General features: G+C 46.4%; 1 protein-coding gene across 1 annotated transcript in view; it reads right to left on the bottom strand.

Annotated features, from left to right (window-relative positions):
* The window catches only part of ELAPOR2 (endosome-lysosome associated apoptosis and autophagy regulator family member 2), a 109,086-nt gene extending 89,790 nt beyond the window's left edge, over positions 1–19,296 (bottom strand). The window contains exon 1 of the mRNA XM_074573344.1: positions 18,983–19,296. Coding sequence (XP_074429445.1) covers positions 18,983–19,108 — 126 coding nt within the window. The 5' untranslated portion in view covers positions 19,109–19,296. The remainder of the gene's footprint in view (positions 1–18,982) is intronic.
* Between the last annotated feature and the right edge of the window lie 383 nt (positions 19,297–19,679).

Here is a 19,679-nt window from a genome sequence, read left to right as displayed (position 1 = left end):
GTTGTTGTGACCCAAGTGCAGGACCCGGCACTTGGCCTTGTTGAACCTCATACCATTGGTCTCAGCCCATCGGTCCAGCCTGTCCAGATCCCTCTGCAGAGCCAACCTACCCTCAAGCAGATCAACACGCCCGCCCAGTTTAGTGTCATCTGCGAACTTACTGAGGGTGCATTCAATCCCTTCATCCAGATCATTGATAAAGATATTAAAGAGAACTGGCCCCAGCACCGAGCCCTGGGGGACACCACTTGTGACTGGACACCAACTGGATTTAACTCCATTTACCACCACTCTCTGGGCACGGCCATCCAGCCAGTTTTTTACCCAGCGAAGAGTACACCTGTCCAGGCCATGAGCAGCCAGTTTCTCCAGGAGAATGCTGTGGGAAACAGTGTCAAAAGCTTTGCAAAAATCCAAGTAGATAACATCCACAGCTTTTCCCTCATCCACTAAGTGGGTCACCTTATCATAGAAGGATATTAGGTTTGATAGGCATGACCTGCCCTTCACAAACCCATGCTGACTGGGCCTGATCACCCTGTTCTCCTGCATGTGCCGTGTAATGGCACTGAGGAGGATCTGTTATAATGCTTAAACTGCTTGCGGTACTGCTCGTCTCATCCATAGGACCTTTCTCAAAGGGTTTTGCAGTCAAAATACCACATTGGATTTGATTGTAAGGCCAGATTTTACCATTTCTGGCCTTAAATAACAACTGTTTTGGAGGAGGTCAGCTACTTTGACACCAGCATTGTCTTTGGTGCAAAGAAATTGGTGTGATCATTTTGTCGCAGCTTTCCCACAGAATTCTTTAAAACACTCTACCCTTTGTAAAAAAGATGCCAAATGCAATAAGCCAGAGATAGACCTTACTCATAATAGACTTATCAGTGGCATATTGGCTTACTACAGGGTAGCAGCATGTCATCTTCTGTCTCTGTGAACTGTAACACCGAGCACTTACACAGCCTTTCATCCTCATAAAGCTCTACAAATATTAAAAGAGCCCAAAGGAGAGTTCAGAGCCTTCCTTCTTGAACATTAACCTCAATGAAAATGAATTCGCTGAGGCTAAGTCCCTCTCACTTCTGCGTTTTCTTCCCAGGAGTGTGTCAGTGGAAGTCACTGGCACCAGGGCTCTTGGAAAGCAAATATTAAATCCTTCAACACGGGCTGGCAACTCCACCACCCAGTGAGAGCACAGAGCCAGAGGGCAAACCTCATGTCCATTCACACCACACCAAGTTTCAGTTTCGGCTCCCCAGGAGTCAAAGCATGCTCTTGAATGCATACACACAGTGTCCACATTATCACATCCCTCGTACGCCTTCAAGGCACAACTTCCCCAGCTCTCTAACTCTGCTGCTGTCCACCATCGTTGCTGGACAAATGACAACAGAAGAGGGATGGATCCATCTCATCCAATTTCAGCCATCTACATGGTGGGATTTCTCGTGTGGTCAACAAGCACATGCAGAGGGTGGACTTAGGACAAGATAGGGTGGGGTGCAGGTTGGAGATGGCAGTTTTGCCCACTGGAGAAGCACCTCTTAGAGAGATGAATCCCACTCCATTTCACACACTAGAAGAAGCCCAACAACTCAGATTCTAAAACAACGTGCTGTTTGCACATGTTCATTCAGATTGGGCTTTTCTTTAACAGAAAACCTGACCATTACATTCTGAACGGGCAGAAGTGGTTGACCTTTTCAAACACCGCTTTGAAAGCTTGTTTCACACCTTAATTACCCCGTAACATTGTGGTTCCATCTCAATTGACCAGTCTTTCTTCTCAGGGAGTTCTTCAGTGTCATTTACGCAGGCTGAAATTAAGCCCACAACGAAAGCAAATCCTAATCCTATTCATCGTAATGATTCCCGTTATCACATCACTCCCCTTTCTTCACCACCGCCATCATGTCCCTTTCTCACAAGAGGAGGAGGAGGAGGCGTTTGAGACTGCTGAACGTTACGGGGTAACAAAACACAAGACTGTCCTAAAGAGCTTCTGTATAAAGCTTCATGAGTTACAACAGAGCCCAGAAAGTGGGCAAGTTTGAACATGACTATGTTCATGTTCAGACCTGGGTCCAGCCTTCAGAAGCAAGGGCTGCAGTGAAGCGTGTCCATCCAGTCGGGCTCCACAGCTTGGAGGGAGGACTCCGCACTCTTCAGTGGTTCCCCACTATGAGAGCTGTTTCCTACACAGCCTGTAGCAGAGACTAATAATACAGAAATTAAGATTTAAATCATGGTAAGAAAGGTGGAGAATCCCCCTTTGACCCAGGCATCCCTCCAGACTTCCAGGCTCTCCTGGCGATCAGGAGGACATTTCTGATGAACCCAGAAATTCGGGGTTTGGGTTGTGGGGTTTTTAACTCTTCAGTCTCAAAACTTAACAAATTCACCTGCCGATCTCTACTTTTTCTCAAAAAGATTTTAGACAAGGGTGATCAGGAAACCGTATTTTTTTTCAGTGAGCTCCTAAATCTTCTGACAAAAACAGTCAGATTAAAGAAAAAACTGAAGTGAAGAACATGGTGGTAAAGGATGTTTATAAATATATTTATCTTCGTTGTCCTAATGTTATTGACTCATCCAGTCTTTTAGTCACCCAGCAGTAATATTTGGACAGGTCTGATCCAGTTCCATGAAGTGAATATTTTTCCATTAACTGCAATAAGGTTTCTATGAATTTTTACCATTTTCCCCTTATATTGACATACTATATTTATTTGGCTGTAAAAGTGAGAATGACTTTTATTACTACCAATCTATACGTGACATACCACTTTCCTTCTGCCCAGTAAGAATCAACTTTTCCAGGACTTATCAGATACCACAGTTTCCAGCCTTTTCGATGATGATGCCTTTTTCTGAGGTTATCTCTTCCAAAGTAGAAAGCCTTTTTTCAATATGCAATAGAAGTATTTCAAAACAATAATTATTTTCACTTGTTATTCTTTGTGAGAAGAGTTTTTCAGGTCACTTACTGCACGTGCAAGTTTGTGGCGGAGAACAGGGTCACAGTGGTACTGGGCACATCTCATATAAGATTCACATAAGACCAATCCCTTAAAAGCTGAAGTGGGCTCTCAGGGCTTAAACCTGCAATATTGAAGCCAACTAGCTTGAAAGATCAAGCATTAACAGAGATGTTAGGCTTAAGGAAAAAACGTCAGGTTTAATTCCAATATTCATGATCCCATAGAGGCCCATCAAAAGTAGAATTAATGGGCTACAGCTTTTTAACTATCGATATTTAAGCATCCTACTCCTAGCTTAAGTACTTGCTTTGTTAACTACTGGGGATCTACACCTTATTCACTCTTTTATATCTATAAAAAAGGTAAAAGGTAAAAAGAGGTGTAGTGTCTCACACTTTTGATTTGATAGTATTTTCCCTCCCCTACTGTCATAAATTTCTACCTACGAAACTGTAAAGGAGAAAACTCACTAAATCCTCATGTTTTGTTGTTTGGTATTCAACTGTCAGAGCACAAAGCAAATAAGCAACCTTGCAGAGAAAATGATGACACACTGACTCCATGTGCCACATTAAGCATTGGAACAGGCTGCCCAGGGAAGCAGCTGAGTCACCATCCCTGGAGGTATTTAAAAGATGAGTAGACATAGTGCTTAGAGATATGGTTTAGTGATGGTTTTTGTCAGTGTTAGGTAGATGATTCTATGATTCTATGATTTGCGAGGAGTTTTCACATCCTGCTCTAGACAAGAGCTGCAGGTGATGTCCCTGCTGACTACTGAAGGGTCTTCCAAGACCACCGACATGATGACACTCGTCTTTCTTCCCTATGGCAAGGAAAGCTTTGGGTAGAGGTAGAAGATGTTCCCCAGAGTGCTCCAAGACACCAGGTGTTCAGGCACAGCCCATGTGCCATGGTGCCATCAGGGTGGAAGGTCCCCAGCTTGCCGGGTGCCCCTCGCCTACTGCCTACCACCCTAACAGAGCAGCGTCCAGACACATCGGCAGAGAACTGTTTGCACAAGGTCACTCCCATACACACAAACCAGCTTTTGTTTCCAGCAGAGTAAATTTCAGTGCCTATTATTCACAAACATCAACTATACGGTACGTCTTATGCAAACATTGTGTGCATATGGACACTAGATAAAGCCACCCACAGGATCTCAGTACAGCACACTCTATTTCGCACACACTGGCACGGTGTAATAAGCCAAAACATTCTCCAAGAACAAGATTCATGTTTCACTGCAAATATGGTTAGGCTTTTTATTCAGAGCTACACAGTTATTACAGTTGAGAAGGCCTGACAGTATCAAAGTTGATCAGAGTTCTAATTATAACTTTTAATATGCTGGATTTTATTCATTCCTCCTCCTTTTCAACCTTGATGTTTTATTCCCAGCTTTTCAAGGCTTAAGACTTATAAATGAAAAGAGAAGCTTCTGTTTTTTTGAGTATAGATGTTGCTGACTATTGCCTATTCAGAAGGCAATCTGCACAAAAAGAGTTCAGGGTACAACTATTTAATAGCCCAGAAACAAATCCCAAGAAGGCAATCACCTAAGGTACCTGCAGCATCCCAACAGGTGCATTAAAGCCACGGGGAAAACTGCTGAGCTTTTGTTTGTGAAGGAGCCAAGGCCATCAGGAGGTTCCAGACCCGAGATGGACATCAACCAGATGCGTCAACTGCTTCAAGGCAAGTGAGCAGATCTTGGCCCCAGGTGGCCTCTGCTCAACAAATGTGCAACTTTTCCCTAGGATTCCCCTGGGCACTCAGCTTTCCCTCTTCCAAGATAACTTTTTCCTTTTTATTTCTGTCCCTTGCACTCCTTCTGAACCCCCTACACCAATGCTGTGCCCAATTTCAGCATTTCCTTAAGCACCAGCCAAGTGAACCCACTTCTTGTCACACCTTGTCACATCCATTCTTTATCAGATGTAAGACAGGATGATAAATTTGGGTCCATTTTTATATTCTCAAAATAAGGGACACAGCAAAATCCTCACTCCTGGTGCTCCTGAGATGGTGCAAAGTCAACAAACTAGAACCACATTAGATGTGAAACAGCTGAGCAGGGCAAAAATAATTTACCTCAGATGAGGAACTGAGCTGATAATTTCAGTGGGAAAAATACATCTATGTACTCAAGAAAAATGAGACAGAGCAAACGTTAAGGTAAATATTACAGCATATTTATCTATGAGGCTCCTCCAATCTGAGTGAACCATTAAGCGCAAGAGAAACAGTTTTGGGGCACATGCAGGTGCATCCCAGAGCCTGTGCCTCTCCTTCCGTGGGGCCACTACCTCACTAAGCCACTGCTCTGAACCAAATTTAACTTCTGCAGTTACAGTATCCATAGGGAAAATATATCTTCAAGGATTCGGTTCACAAACTATCACCAAACTGCCCGTCTCATCCTCACAGGGCTCCCGGCACATTCATGCGGAGCAGTATAAAGGTAATACAATTTTACAAGTTGTCCGCTTCAACCCAGTGAGGACCTGAACTATGGCCAGATTTAATCATCTGAGGAATCAATGTGGCCCGTTTCATTGCGTTTCCTCTCCAGTAGCAGAGTCCCACCGCAGCATCCTGTCCAATCTGCTACACCAATTAAATTTTAAAAAGCATATAAAAGGACATCACCAGTTAGTCCTAAAAAGTCTGCTGAATGTATACAGAACAAAAGAAGTACTTTTACAAAAACCCACAAAAGACAACACGAAATGAGCACCAAACTGATTTAACATTTAAATATTTTTAAAGAACACCACTCAATGCATTTTTTTCAACACTGTGCCTAAAGGAAAGCCTTTGGATTACTGGAAGTAAAAGGTTTAAATTCAGTAATATATCTCAGTTATATCACGGTATCGACTCTGCAGTTCACAGAATTCCCTGACCGTAATCCAGCACGGTATTTAAGCATGAACGTAACATGAACGGCATTGGTTTCTCCAACTTCAGTGGAATTATTCATGTGCTTAAAACCAGGCAGGTGCACGAGTGTTTTGCAAAGCTTCCGCTCCTGCCCCTCTGCTGTTGGTTATCAGTTTCCATCAGGTGTGCGAGACTGTCATACGGCACCAGGCAGCAGAAAAATATTAGAAAAGGAACAACGCTGTTATTAGAGGGAAGTCTGGGTGATGCTCGCCCATCTGATCTTGTATCGTTTTTCTGCCTTGTCACCTCCTCTACAATTTCCTACCAAATGCATTTGCTCCACATTTCCTTTTCTCTCTTGAGAGATGTCACTATATGAAAAAATCTCCTCCAGCTCTTTGTCTGGGACAGGTCAGGAGCTGGGGACAGCTGTGAAGAGCCCGGCCCTCATTTCCTCATCACCATTGACCCAAGTCTGCGCACTCTTGGCCTCTTCCTCACCCAAGCCGTGGGGGTGGACGAGTCTGGCGCACTTCTGAGCTCAGCTTTTCCCTTTCAGACCCTGACACCTTCCGAGACTGAGTTTTCTGTACAGCTGGGGAGCGATATAATGTAATGAACCTTCAGCGTGGAAGGGATTACCCCAATACTAACTCAACACAAAGGCTCCTCTACCAATATATATAGTCCCCAAAAGAAGAGGGAGAAGAGCTACAGGTATTAGTCACTTCTGTGTCAATACAAATGATTTGCACTCGAACTTGAATTCACGCAATTTCTTCAATACAGGATGTTAACCAAAGAGGTCACATTGACAGACAACATAGAATCACAGAATCACTAGAGTGGTTCGGGTTGGAAGGGACCTTAAAGATCGTCTCTTTCCACCCCCATGCCATGATCAGGGACACCTCCCACCAGACCAGGCTGCTCAAAGCCCCATCCAGCCTGGCCTTGAACACCTCCAGGGATGGGGCAGCCACAGCTTCTCTGGGCAACCTGGGCCAGTGCCTCACCATCCTCACAGTAAAGGATTTCTTCCTGATATCCAATCTAAAACTACCCTCCTTCAGTCTGAAGCTGTTACCCCTTGTCCTGTCATTACACTCCCTGATAAAGAGTCTCTCATGTTTATAACCAGGACTTTAATTGTTACACTTACATATAACATTGCAAAGTAAGGAGTCTGATAATGAAGAAAAGGTGTGCTTCTTTCACTGAGCCTAATTAATCCTTGGGGGGAAGTAAAAACAGAAATATTTTTATTTTTAGGCTTTGCCAAAGCTGCATTCACTCATATGAAAATCATGACCAGATTCTGCTTTTTGCAAATACAAATTCAACTCAGGAGTCATCCTGAGGGGGGAAAAAAATACAAAACCAAAACCCCCCAGACTACAGAGAGGCTGTGAACTGTTTCCTTCTCCCATTAGTTGTTTTTCAGTGCGTTCTTTGCTGCCAATATCATGCAGCATTTTATTTGTTTGCTTACCAGATGGCTGAATATTTTCAAACAGGGAAAAAAAAAAAAAAGCAACCCACAGCAAATAAGACTTTTTTTACAACTTGTAGCTGAATCTTCATCACTACTCAACTTTGGGAATGTTGAAATTTTTTTTTATTAATATTCCATTAACACAAAAAAGACAAAAAGGAGACTGATGACACCTGTAACATCAGAGGGAGGTCACGTTTGGGAGATTTAGCTCAGGAACTTCTGCCTGACTTGCAACCACTTGTCTCAGGATAGGACCGTGCCCTTCGTGAGTGTTTAAATGTATTATGTCTGAAATAACCCTGGTCATTGAACAAAGCAAGATCTTAAATCACAGCCTGACAAGAAAAACATGTAACTGTATATTCTTATGAGGAAGCCTCATCCAGGGTTGCCCTCTTGGGTTACCTCCAAGCCCACAGAGCCAATTTTCACTGCAAGAATAATTAATAAATAAAACCAAGGACAAGCTAGCAGCCCAAGGCAGCCTGAGCTAAGCAAATGATGGAGAAAACGTGTCTTAGATTTAACTCGGCCATCATCTGTGTCCAGCTTCTAGACTTTTCTTGGTATTCATGCCGCTAACCACAGTCAAAATGATCTCCAGTAGCAGGGTCTAGCCAAGCCCTGCTCAGAGCACACCTTTTTTGAAGTCCAGATTTACCCACAGGGCTAAGGCAGCTTTTTAGGCAGCTACAAATCCGAATTTGTTAACATTTCCATCAGCCAGACGGTGCCTGGAGCTACAAGCTTCCCTCTTGCGTGGGACCACAGCTGGGTTGAGGTAGGAGCCGGGGGGTGACAGCAGTAGGCAGAGCTTTGGCTGCAGCACCATTAAACCCTCTTCAAGGGGCAGGGTAATGCGTTATCGCAAGGGCTGTATCAGTCAAATCAATCAGCACTGACTCATCAGCCCACGGAGCGGGGGAAGGGCAGGACAAGGAAAAGATGAGTTTTGCTCAGGCACGACTCCCGAGCTGTCCCTTGCTATTGATTGCGCCCACCAGATATCATCCAGTCTACGATATGAAGAAAAGAAATGCATCCATAGCTGGTTTTCCTGCCTGGGTAATGCAGTCAGCCTGGAATCACGCACACTGTAAGCAATCATAAATTGAACACCCGACTTTTTGCACTGGGAAATTAAATCCAAACACAAGGTCTAGCCTATTTGACAAACAGTTGCAATAAATTACAAGGCTGATCATTACATGCAAGCTTACATGTTAGGTTTAATCCTGCATATATCATAGACAGAAATTTATACTGTCATGAGCTTGGTGTTAATTATTCCCTGGATAGGAAGGGACTCTGCGGTGCGATAACGCGCCTTTGGTAGGAAGGTGCTACAAGGCAAAACAATAAAACTCTTTACTCACAAATATCTCTCCAGAACTCAGGACCAAGGCTGTGCCCCTGCTGCGCTTCCACTTTAATTCAGCAGCTCAGAGGCAAAGATTTAGGTCCCTTCTCCAGTGTAATTAGGTCATTGCAGAGACCCAGCTCCACCGCTGCCATGTCCCGGCCTTATCAAAACACCTTCACCCCTGCGGCTTACAGAGCGCTGCAGAGCAGCCTCATCGCTTGTGTAACAGCTAATGGAATTCAGTTACAGTGGAGATTAATTCTACCGATGGGTCCAGGTTCATTTTATTTTGCTTTAGATAACTAAGAGTTGAACATCCAACTGACATGAGCCAGAGTCTCTCTGTAGCAAGTGGAAAGAGATGGGCACATTCAGCAGAAAAATCACACCATGCTTCCAGGATGGGAAAAATTAGTCTCAAAGGGTGATTGTCTCTGTCTTGGCAACTGGACATTTAGGTCAGACTAGCTGCCTAACTGGTACAGTTAAAAGCGAGATAAGTCCTTTTCATGGTATGAAATGCTGGTTCTGCCCAGTGCTCACCTACTTCCACAACTCCAGGACCTCATGCTTGGACTATGCACGGATCACTGGAGCAAGGCTTCTGTCCACACTGATTTTCTGCTGTCCTGAAGAACTACGAGGGTGCTCCATGCCCTCCTACCATGGTAGGTATTCAAGTGACCATATCCAGTTATAGTCATCCCATGACAAGACTGCCTTCATTCATCTCTGTTGCCAAACTGGAGGACTACTGTGGGAGTTCATCCACAGCTTCTACTGCAATGTCCCATCCCGTGCTGGCTTTCATGGGCAAATCCATGCCAGGGAGCATGCTAAAAAACCTTGGTGTGATCTGGACAGTTGGAGGACCAGAGCTCTTTGGGCCTGACGTGTATGGCAGGCTAAAGACTGCCTATGAAAGCAGGATAATCGCCCCAATAATTTACTTTTATTTCCAGCATGCATGGTGCCCAATGAGGTGTCACTGGGTCTCCCCTTCAGACTATCTACAGTGTAAATGCTAAAGTTGAATAATGGCAAGGTTTGTTAATGAAACTGTACTTTCAGTAACAGTCACATAAAACCTCCCAAAACCTTGTGTCAGGCATCATTGCTTCCACCCCATCAAATTCATACGACTTATTTAAGTGCCACAGGACCTTAAAACACCATGCAACTTAGCTCCAGTTCATTTAACTTTCCAGGTTTTGGCTTTTCAAGGTTCACATTTTCCAACTCTTCTCTGCAATACCGAGGAACTGACTTACCTTTTCTTTTCCCCCCTTTTTCAATGAAAGACGCAATTCCTGCATAACCACATGATGAGGCTTTAAGGAAATCTTTTCCCTTGTTTAGCAAAGCAGTTCAAGCGATTAGCAGGTCAGTATCGCAATGGGCAATGCTGCAAATCAGCTTTTTTTTTTTTTTAATTTAAAAGCTGGAACTAAAATACAATGACTCTTCAGAGATGCCAGCAAACATTTAAGTAGGGTTGGCTTTAAGTGCAGTTAAAAATACTGCAAAATAAAAAGCCAGGGGAATTGATTCTTTTTTACATTATGGCTCCTCTTAGCTAGGCTGAATGGGAATCTGATCATCGATTACAGCTATTTCAGTAGCAGTGCAGGGCTCAGTGCCGAACTATCTGTGATACCTGGTCTGTGCATCCCTAAAAGGATGCCTTGACACTACCAGGGCGTGTTGCTCTGGTGCCGGATTGAGCAACGCCTCTGGATCCCCTGCCTCTCGCTGTGCAGAGGCTAATGCAGAGCACAGTGGGCTTCCAGCCAAAAAATGGAGAATTTAGAGTCCTGGTGAATCCTATATTCAGCGTGAAAAACAGGCATTAATCAACCAAATCATCCTGTCTGGTCTTCTGGAAGAGGAGACAGTTGGCCTGGGTTCAGCCATTACTTGAGGAGCTCTAGGGGAGACAGCCATTACCTTACTAACCAGGACGCTTGACATTTACCACAAGGCAAGACAAGCTGCTCATCAGCAGGTCTGCAGGGCAGGTGATTGCCATGAAAGGTGCAGCGTGAAGAGCTGAATCATTTCTCCACTCCAATTCTACTGAGCAGCCTCCTCCCAGCATCCCTGAGATGCACATCAGCTCATAGTCCCCCCCGTGCAAGCATAAATCCTGCTGTAAAGGAGCCTGGGTAGGGCCCCTGTTTCTTTCCGTTCAAGAGAAGTCTGAATTTTTAAAGAATTAGATTAAATAAGACCAAACAAAAGAGAGAAGAAAAGAACTGTCTTGGGAAATCTTTCTTTTTCTTCATTTGCTTTAAGGAACCACAGAGCCGGAGATAAAAAGCAGCTAACCAGAAACAAGCAGCATTTGATCAGCGCTGTTGACCTGCCAGCAGGAGGGAGCCATGGATATAAAAGCTTGGGAAAAATCAGAAGTCATCCATTTCTGACGTACGTCTCTCAAAAGACGCAGCGCCCCTCCCCTACATCTGTATAAATCACGGCCGGCCCGTGTGAAGATCTTCCTTTGAGAAACTTCAGAGATTAAGTACAAAACCAGAAGGATCTCCCATGCCTCAAGAAATGCTACGGGAAATTAACACTTTAAGAGTCAACAGCTGAGGTCAACATCACCTTTACCCTCGAGTTTGCTGCCAACAGTCACCACCTCTATGCGTTTTAGTTTTCTAGGACAGTATGACCTATTGAGACACTGATTTATCTATTATTACATGTACACTGTACTTTATCAAGCCAACAGCAATTATGTTAATGGCATCTTCAGGTTTTGCACTCCCCATCGCTTCTACCTCTAGCTTGGTTATCTGATGCATTTCAATTTTCTGACCATATTCATCACATCAAAAATAGCTCTGTTCAGGTCAGTTCCAACCTCAGAGGGAAAGTTCACCCTTTCCCACAGCAGGGGGTTTTCATCAAATTGGATTATAAGATTAGCATTAGTAATTATTAGTAGTATTGGTAATTATTAAATAGAAAATAGCTCTTCTGGCTGTGTCTACCCTGGTAACTAGAAGAGGGACAAGGATCTGGCCAGTGTCGTGGACTGGGTTCCCCTGCTTACAGGAATCTCCTCTCCTGATGCTCCTGTACTTGGCAGGATGGGAATGTCCTTTTAAACAATCCCAAACACCCTGAGACACTTTCCTGTGGGTTATCCCCGTAAAATATTTGCACCTGTAAGGTGGAACGACATCTAAACAAATGTAAATTGATCTTCCCAGCATTTTTACCACCAAATTGTAGAGCCCTTATCATTTTTTCTAGGTACTTTCCAATAATCTTCAAATACCACCATAAACCACCTCTGTTATGTGTTTTATTTCTTGACCATAAAGCACTTAGATAAGAGAGGTTAATGCCATATCAGCAACGGAAAATGGGATGAGTGATTTGCCCTCTCTTTGTAGCAGTAAAAATTCTCTGTGAAATAAATTTTCTAGTTGAGAATAGCCCATCATCTGAATTTTTTTTATTTTTTTCATTGAAAACATATCTTACAGGCAGCAAATCCCCTTTTCCTTGCAGGGAGGGCACTTGCATCTCTGAAGCCAGAGCACAGCCCTCCACAAGGGAGGGCAGCCATCCAGTTCTTTCACACCTTCAACACACGCACATCGCTCATTTTCTTCTTCCTACATCGGCAAATACAGCCCCCTCGCCATTGGCTCAGTGTAAATCCAGGCCAGCTCTATCCGACCAAAATTTTACGTTCTAGAACTAAAACAAGAGGGACCCAACCTTGTGCCTGGTGGGTCCCAAAGCCTCCTGCACTGCTCCAACCCCCCAGAGAATAAACACTGACTCATCTCCGCCATCCACCCAGATAAACGCTCACCCGTTTCCTTTTTTTTTTCTTTTTTTTTTTTTTTTTTTTTTTTTTTTGGCAGGTTAGTTTTCAGCCAAATCAGCGTTTGCTCTGACTCAGCACACAGTGCCGGGACCATCAGGACCAAGTCAGGGGAGCCGGCAGCTCGGCCGCACGTGTCGTCTTCGATCACCTTAAACCAGCCGGGAGCCCCTGTCCCAAGCGCACAGCCAGTACTGACCGGCACTATTTATTAAAGTGAGTATCACAATACTTGTGAAATAAGGTCATTATTAGACTCGACTAATGTTTTGTAACTGAAAGTTTGTTTAGCTTTGTTTTTTTTTTTAGAGGAAGTTGTCAAGAAAAGAGTTTTTAACTATTCCTCTTCTTCAAAAACAGAGATTTTTCTCTTTCAAAAGACTGAAAACCAAAACGTTTAAGCTACCAGCAGCCGAAACCTAAACAGATTTTCAGGTCTAGGATAACAGCTAAAATATTACCAAGGGGGAGTGGGAGGGACACTCTTTTCCAAGTAGGTGTAAGAGTTAGGAAAGACACAGCCACGCTGGACACCAGCACAGGACCTTTGCAGTAGCAGCCCCTAGAAAGACCTCAGCAATGTCTGGGAGACACGTGGGGCCTGTTTGCTGATCTCTTCCCAAACAGTTTCTTTCCTACCTTAAGCACGAGGGGTTCAAGGCTGCCTTTCTTGTTACCACCCCTTACCTTTCTTCACTTTTTTTAGTTTTTTTCTCCTTCACTGGTCCTTAACTCTTTCTTCAGCAAGTGTCGATAGCGACTTACGCACATGACTTGAGGGAAGCCAGCTCTGATGGCGTCTCCCCGTTGTATTCCCTGCAAGTCCCGATAACCACTGGCTCTGCCCCACCACCGCGGCAGTCAGCGGGAGCCCTGCCGATGCCTTCGCTGAGCTCGGGGTCAGACTTGCAGGCAAGGCTTTTCCTTCAAGCGATTCCAGCGTTTCCGACCCAGGTCATCAGCCAGCATAAAGCAATGCCCAGTCCTGCTAAAGCTTTCCCAACCAACACCTGGTGGAAAACGTGGCCCGAAAGGGGCAGCTGACAACCCAAATCACTGCGTACACCCATCCCAACACCCGGCTCACTGATCGTCCCCACCGGTGCCATGCATGGATGTGTCGGGAATCCCAGCAGAGCTCCTGCTCTCCCTCGCCCTCTCTAAATCTGCACAAGCTATGAGGAGCAAAGGAGGAGAAAAAGAAGGAAATAAAATCACGGGCACAAATAATAGATGATAAATACTCATCCTGAATGATCAAGTGGTGTTTGATGGTGGAAGTAATGCAATCTTGTGTTGGCTCAATGTCTACTACTCTTTCGAATTTATGGTCTGTTACAGCACTTTCCACCGTGCCTAATTTTCTTATTCTTGCATTGTTACGACCATGGCTCACTTTCCATTTTTTATACTGGCATCTGTCCTCCTTCTCAGGTTTCAAGCTCTGACACGTCGCCGGTTTCTCCTGTGTTTCCTCCCCACCTCCCGCCTTGGTCTGCCTACGTGCTGCGGTGGCCATGCTCTCTGCCGCGGTGCCTGTGCCTCGGCATCTGTCTTCTCACCACCTGTGCACCTGTTTCCACTCCATCGACTTCATTGTCCACAGTTTTATAGCATGGATTTTGCTCCTCTTTCCCCATCTTTACGACCCTCCATCACCGTGGCAAATGGAAGCTGTACGTTTCTCTTTTCACCTCAAAGACACAAAGTCTGAGTAGCAAGAGGCGATAAAAATAATATGAGCTGTCTAGGAATCGTTCCACAGCCTCTTCTGCTGACTATGAACTGTTCATAAATTAAGAGTCTAAGATCTTTCAGGGTGTTTAGAAATCCAGGAATACAACACTGGATCACCCCAGCAGCCGATACAGATAGCTCCTGCTTTGTTGCCAAAATAGCCAGTGCAGATGCTTCAGAGAAAGGGACAAGGGTACCGACAAGGGACAATGAGGGAACAGACTAAGGAGGAGAATTCCTTCCTAAATGTTTAGCAATGAGCTAATCCCTTCAGAGATTTGAAGGCCACCAGAGACTAAATGAATCCCAGAGATCGAGAACTCTCACAGCTTGTTCACAGTTACATGAAAATAAAAAAGTATCACCTTTTAACAGTGATAACATTTAGCCTCACAAGTGCACAGAAGGCCTTTTTATTTCTACCTTATCCTAAAGATTCGCATCTTATTCATTTTCTCTACCCCGTGCATTAATGCTTGTGCTTCTTTCTCTTCCTCCCTTAAGTTATTCCCTTCTTCCTCAGGCAGCACCACCCTCTGTTGTGATCACTGTGTGCTTATTAACCAGTTCTAGAACAAACACAACGTTCACGGTTCCTGCGTACTAATAATAAGACACAAAAACACTCTTCCATCTTTTATCCTCCTTTTTTTTTTTCTTGTCATCCACCCAACCTATTTCACCATGAGCACAGGGGCTGTCTCCACAGAGCCACCCACAATGACCCCAACCCTTTTCCCAAGCAGGTACAGTTCACTGACAACACAGGAAAGTTTCAGATACTCAGATTCCCTCCGGCAGACATCCCTGTTGCTCCTGACACGTATATTTGGTGACAGGCATGCTGACTTTTATCTAGCTTTCTTACATAATGTCCACCCAAGACCGACATGTATCTCCTCTCCATCCTTTCCATGGAAAGACAGGACTTCGCCTTGCTTCCCAGGCTGCTTAGCTTAGTACCTAGTACCTCGATTTAATATGCAAATATACTTAAAATACTTCACACTTAACTTAGATACACACCATTTTTTTAACTTTTTCCCATAACGAAAATTGACATCATTTCAACATACACTTTATGCTGTACTTGACCTAGTTTCAAGTCCATGCTTCCCCTCCGTAAGACTTCCTTGGCTTTGTCTTGCAAGTGATTTTATAAAAGTGGTTTTTTTTAATGTCCAAATAAATTTCTTGTATCATTTTTGACTCCTCCAGAAGTATTCCACCTTACTAGTATAAAAATACTTTCCCTTATAGAAGGCATTTAGCATTACCCTTTCCATTCACTTAGTCACTTTATAATTCTATATTTGGTTTATCAGATAAACCACCCAATGTAGCAGAATCACATTTATTATCCATATCAAAAACATATGTGTTTGCTCGCAATCTGCATAGTATCTGAAAGTCAAACAGAGTAGAAGAAAGGAAACGTTTTTGTCAGCAGCTCGGACACTCCGCACCTCTCTTTGCAAACAATTTGGCTGAATGGGAAGTAAGAGAAGAGTCACTCAGTGATTTTATTTTTTTTTATGGTTGCAAAAACAACAGAGGGAAGGGAATGATGAAATAAAGAGAAGATGCATTTAGGCTGAGTATCAGTTAAAATGTCCTAAAAGCAAAATCTGTTCAGATTTGGGCAAATCTCTAAGGGGAAGCCGAGGAAGAGTCATTCAGCTGGAAAGTTTTTCCAGTTCAAACACTGGAAAATAAGATGTAACAAAGATGCTCCCTGCAGTGGCAGGGGGATGGGCACGAATATCTCATCGTTTCCAACATAAATAGCTGAACGCGGATTTAACGCCAGTGAAAAACACGGGTGTCATCAACTCCACTCAAAGTCATAATTTATGCAGCGCATGAAACATTTGCATTAGCATGCCATTCATCACTGGCATAAGCAGGAAGAGTTCACCAAGCAGTTACTCTTCTACCACCCTCCTAACGTGAGTTACCAAGTCAGCAGAAGCACAGCATACAGCCGGGGGGTCTCCCCAGGTTCTGCACCCCGGCTGTACCCCGGCCATCCCAGCCGAGCCTGCCCCCATCTCTTGGAGACGAACTTGCTCACCTTCAAACTGGCTGCTGGCATCGCAGAGCTCAGCCAAAGCTCATGATGCGAATGGCCATCACAACCCTGACTGAACGCTACTATGCCAGAAGCTGACGGCTGTATCAATTTACTCCAAAAACTCACAGGGAACATCCATTCCAGCTCCTCCTACATTTGGTTTGCAGCACAGACACACCTTTCCTAAATCCCGTGTGCTCAACTACTACAGTCCCTGATGAAAGACGCCAATGACAAAAAGGTTTCTGGAAAGTGACATTGCTATACGTTATTATTTTTACTATCTATGTAATCAGAGCACCACGGAGCCCCAGGCGTAGCCAGAGATCCCACTGCTCCAAATGCTGTACCAGCGCAGAAATCTCACAAACTGGCAGATAAAACGTATTTCTCATAACAGTGAGGAAACAGAAAAACAAGCTGTCAAGAAAAGAGGAGAAAAAAAAAAAGAAGTGCCACTAAAGCAAAGATCCCCTATAGATTCACAATGAACTACCTGCCAGTGCATTAAGCCTTGTGCTTCTCAGGCCTTTTGGGTATAGAGCAATAAGACCTTTACCGAGTCTTCAAAGGACCGCAATAGCCTCTCACAGGCTGCGCTTTCTCGTTGTGCGACTTCGTCCCTGCCAGAGCCAGCCCAAACCAGAGTCAGTCACAACGGCAGCTGTTGTGACTTTAATGGCGATACACCCAGATCACTCCAGCCAGCCTGAATTAGGGCAAATGGCAAAGTTTTGAGACCGACACGTAACAGCCAGGTATTAGCCACGTTTTACACAACCTATTAACTTTTGTTCTTCCCTTTTGTAAATCAGCTGATCTGCTACCCTGTTTCTTCGCAAGCTTTGTTTTTTTCCCCCCTCTCCATCCAGACATGTTTGTAATTATATTCCCTGGGACATATGGTTGCATGGATGCACACACACACACCAGCACAAGTTACGTACAGCTTTTTTAACCACGTGAGTGAGAGATGTCTCTGTCTCAAAGAGTATTCAAGTGAAACTAAAGAAAAACAACATCGTCCATCCTCCTGAAAAGAAAGCAAAAGCATTAAGGTCCCCATCCAAAGGGGCACAGAAGTGGGGCTCAGGAGAGAATGTGCACACCTAAAGCCCAGTATGCAATGCCCAAAATACCAGCTCTGTGCCTTTGGTACCTCTGCTGAGATTCAGCCGTCACCTTTAACCATCTGCAGAGGTTTGGTTTTTTTTTAAAGCAAAGACTTTAGGATGAGATGAGCTCTAGAAGGGCCTGTTTCCCTTCACTAGCTGAAAAGGGAGACAGGTACTTCAAAGCAGGAGGCTACATAATTCCTTTTCTCTGAGGATGACCAATATTTAGGAGAAACATGCCCAAAACAGCCACTGATTTGGGTATCCCACATGTCCCTCTGCTGCAAGATTTCCCACGCTAGACTAACACCGAGCTCTCCCACTGAGGCTCTGCTACCTGGAAGACAAAATGCAGATTCAACAGGCAAATAGGGAATATTCCCTGGGTCAGAGATGCCTTCTTTCACCACCGGGAGGAGACATGGGCTTCTGCACCCCCAGCCGAGGAGGTCCCATACTGCAATAGACCCCAGCATGGACCAGGACCCTTCCCCAGCTGAACTGCAGCCACCCACACCCAATCCAGTCTGAGGATTTACAAATTATTTCTTGCTAAACAGTGCAACTGCAGTAGGAGAGGTAAGGAAGCTCTGTTCCCGGAGCATCCTCGGAGGGATAGGAGAAAGGGGACTGACCACTGTCAACCCACTTGCAGGTTTCTGCTTGCCAGAGCAGAGCCCCAGCCACCGAGACCTGTTTGGGAAGGTGGTACCTAGCCTCCTCACCCCCACACCTAAATTTAAATCACAGGAAAGACCCACTTGCTCTTTAGAATTAGCAGAGAGGATGTCCCTGCATGTAGGAGTGAGGATGGAGCAGAGGTTCAGCCTTGGTCCCCTCTATCGGGGCTCCTTCTGGGCCACCTGGGGCTGGGCATCCCTGTCCGGCAGCCTCAGCTCCCGCATCCTGCGCAGCCCCGCAGAGCGGTCCCCGCTCCGAAGACACCGAGTCCCTCCTGCTTCGGGTTTTTATAGTAGGAGAGAGGCAGAAAGTTTCTCTCCCCATGTCACACGCTGGGCTCGGCCTAGGACACCCCGGGCTGACACAGGGGGGGTCGGTGCAGCTCCACCCCCCCCTTCCACTCCCCCTTTTGCACTGATTTAACACGGTATTTAGAAAAGCAGCGAGGCCAGCCGAGTCCCCCTCGTTTGGAGGGGGGCTGTGATATTTCCACGCACCGGAGGCAACAGCAACAACCGGGGGGGGCTGGGGGGGGGGGGGCGCTTCGCGACCGACGGCTCCACGCGTGATGCGGGGCGGGGGTGGGGGGGCTCGGGCGCCAGCACCGCGGCGGAGGGTCCTTCTCCGCGGGTCCGACCCCTCTCTGGTCCCACGAACAGCCCGGGGAGGGCAGCAACACCCAGCAACACCCCCCTCCCGGGGTGCCACCCTCTACCGACCTGGTGCATCCCCCCCGCCACCCCACCCCTATGGATGGGGAAAAGCCCAGAGGAGGAGGAAAATCTCACCTCTTCGCAGGGCGGCAGCTGCAGGGCGGCCGCCTGCCAGCCCAGGAGCCAGCAGCACACCCAGGCGCTGCCCGGGTACCCCCGCTCCGCTCCGGCCCGCCGCATCTTCATCCTCATCATCCTCATCCTCCGCCGCCGAGCCCCTGCGCACCCCTTCCCCGCGCCGCAGCCGGGGGAGGCGGGCAGGGAGGGAGGGAGGGAGGGAGGGAGGAGATCACCGTCCCCTGCCCCCGCCGGAGACCTCCCTGGGTCGGGCTGCCCCTGGCCCCGCTCCCCGCCTGCAGCCGGGCATAACCCCGGGGGCTGGCACGGACGGCAGCGGCCCCGCCGGCCGCCCGCTCCCGGCAGCCGGCACCGCCAAAGCCGGGAGGAGGGGCCGGGAGGGGGGGGAGGAGGAGGAGGAGGAGGAGGAAGGAGGAGGAAGGCAGGAAGGCAGGCAGGCAGGCAGGCAGCGCAGGCGCATGCTGCCGGGGCTCGTCCAGCCCCGACGTGGCAAGCGGGAGGACGGCAGCACCCTCCTGGTGGTACCCACCCCCGACCCCCGGCAGCGGGGGGGTGAAATCCCGCAGGCATCGCCCGGGGCTCCCGGCCCTGCTGGGGGAGCTTGGACTTCCCCGGCCCCAAAAGGGGTGGGAGCAGCGCCGTGGCGGGGTGGGGGGGAGGCTGGTGCGTGAAATCCTCCCTCCCCATGCCGTCC

The sequence above is a fragment of the Larus michahellis genome, chromosome 1 (assembly GCF_964199755.1).
Source record: "Larus michahellis chromosome 1, bLarMic1.1, whole genome shotgun sequence".
NCBI classification, from domain to species: Eukaryota; Metazoa; Chordata; class Aves; order Charadriiformes; family Laridae; genus Larus; species Larus michahellis.
Note: the sequence above shows the minus strand (reverse complement) of the source record. Positions and strands in the feature narration are given on the sequence as shown.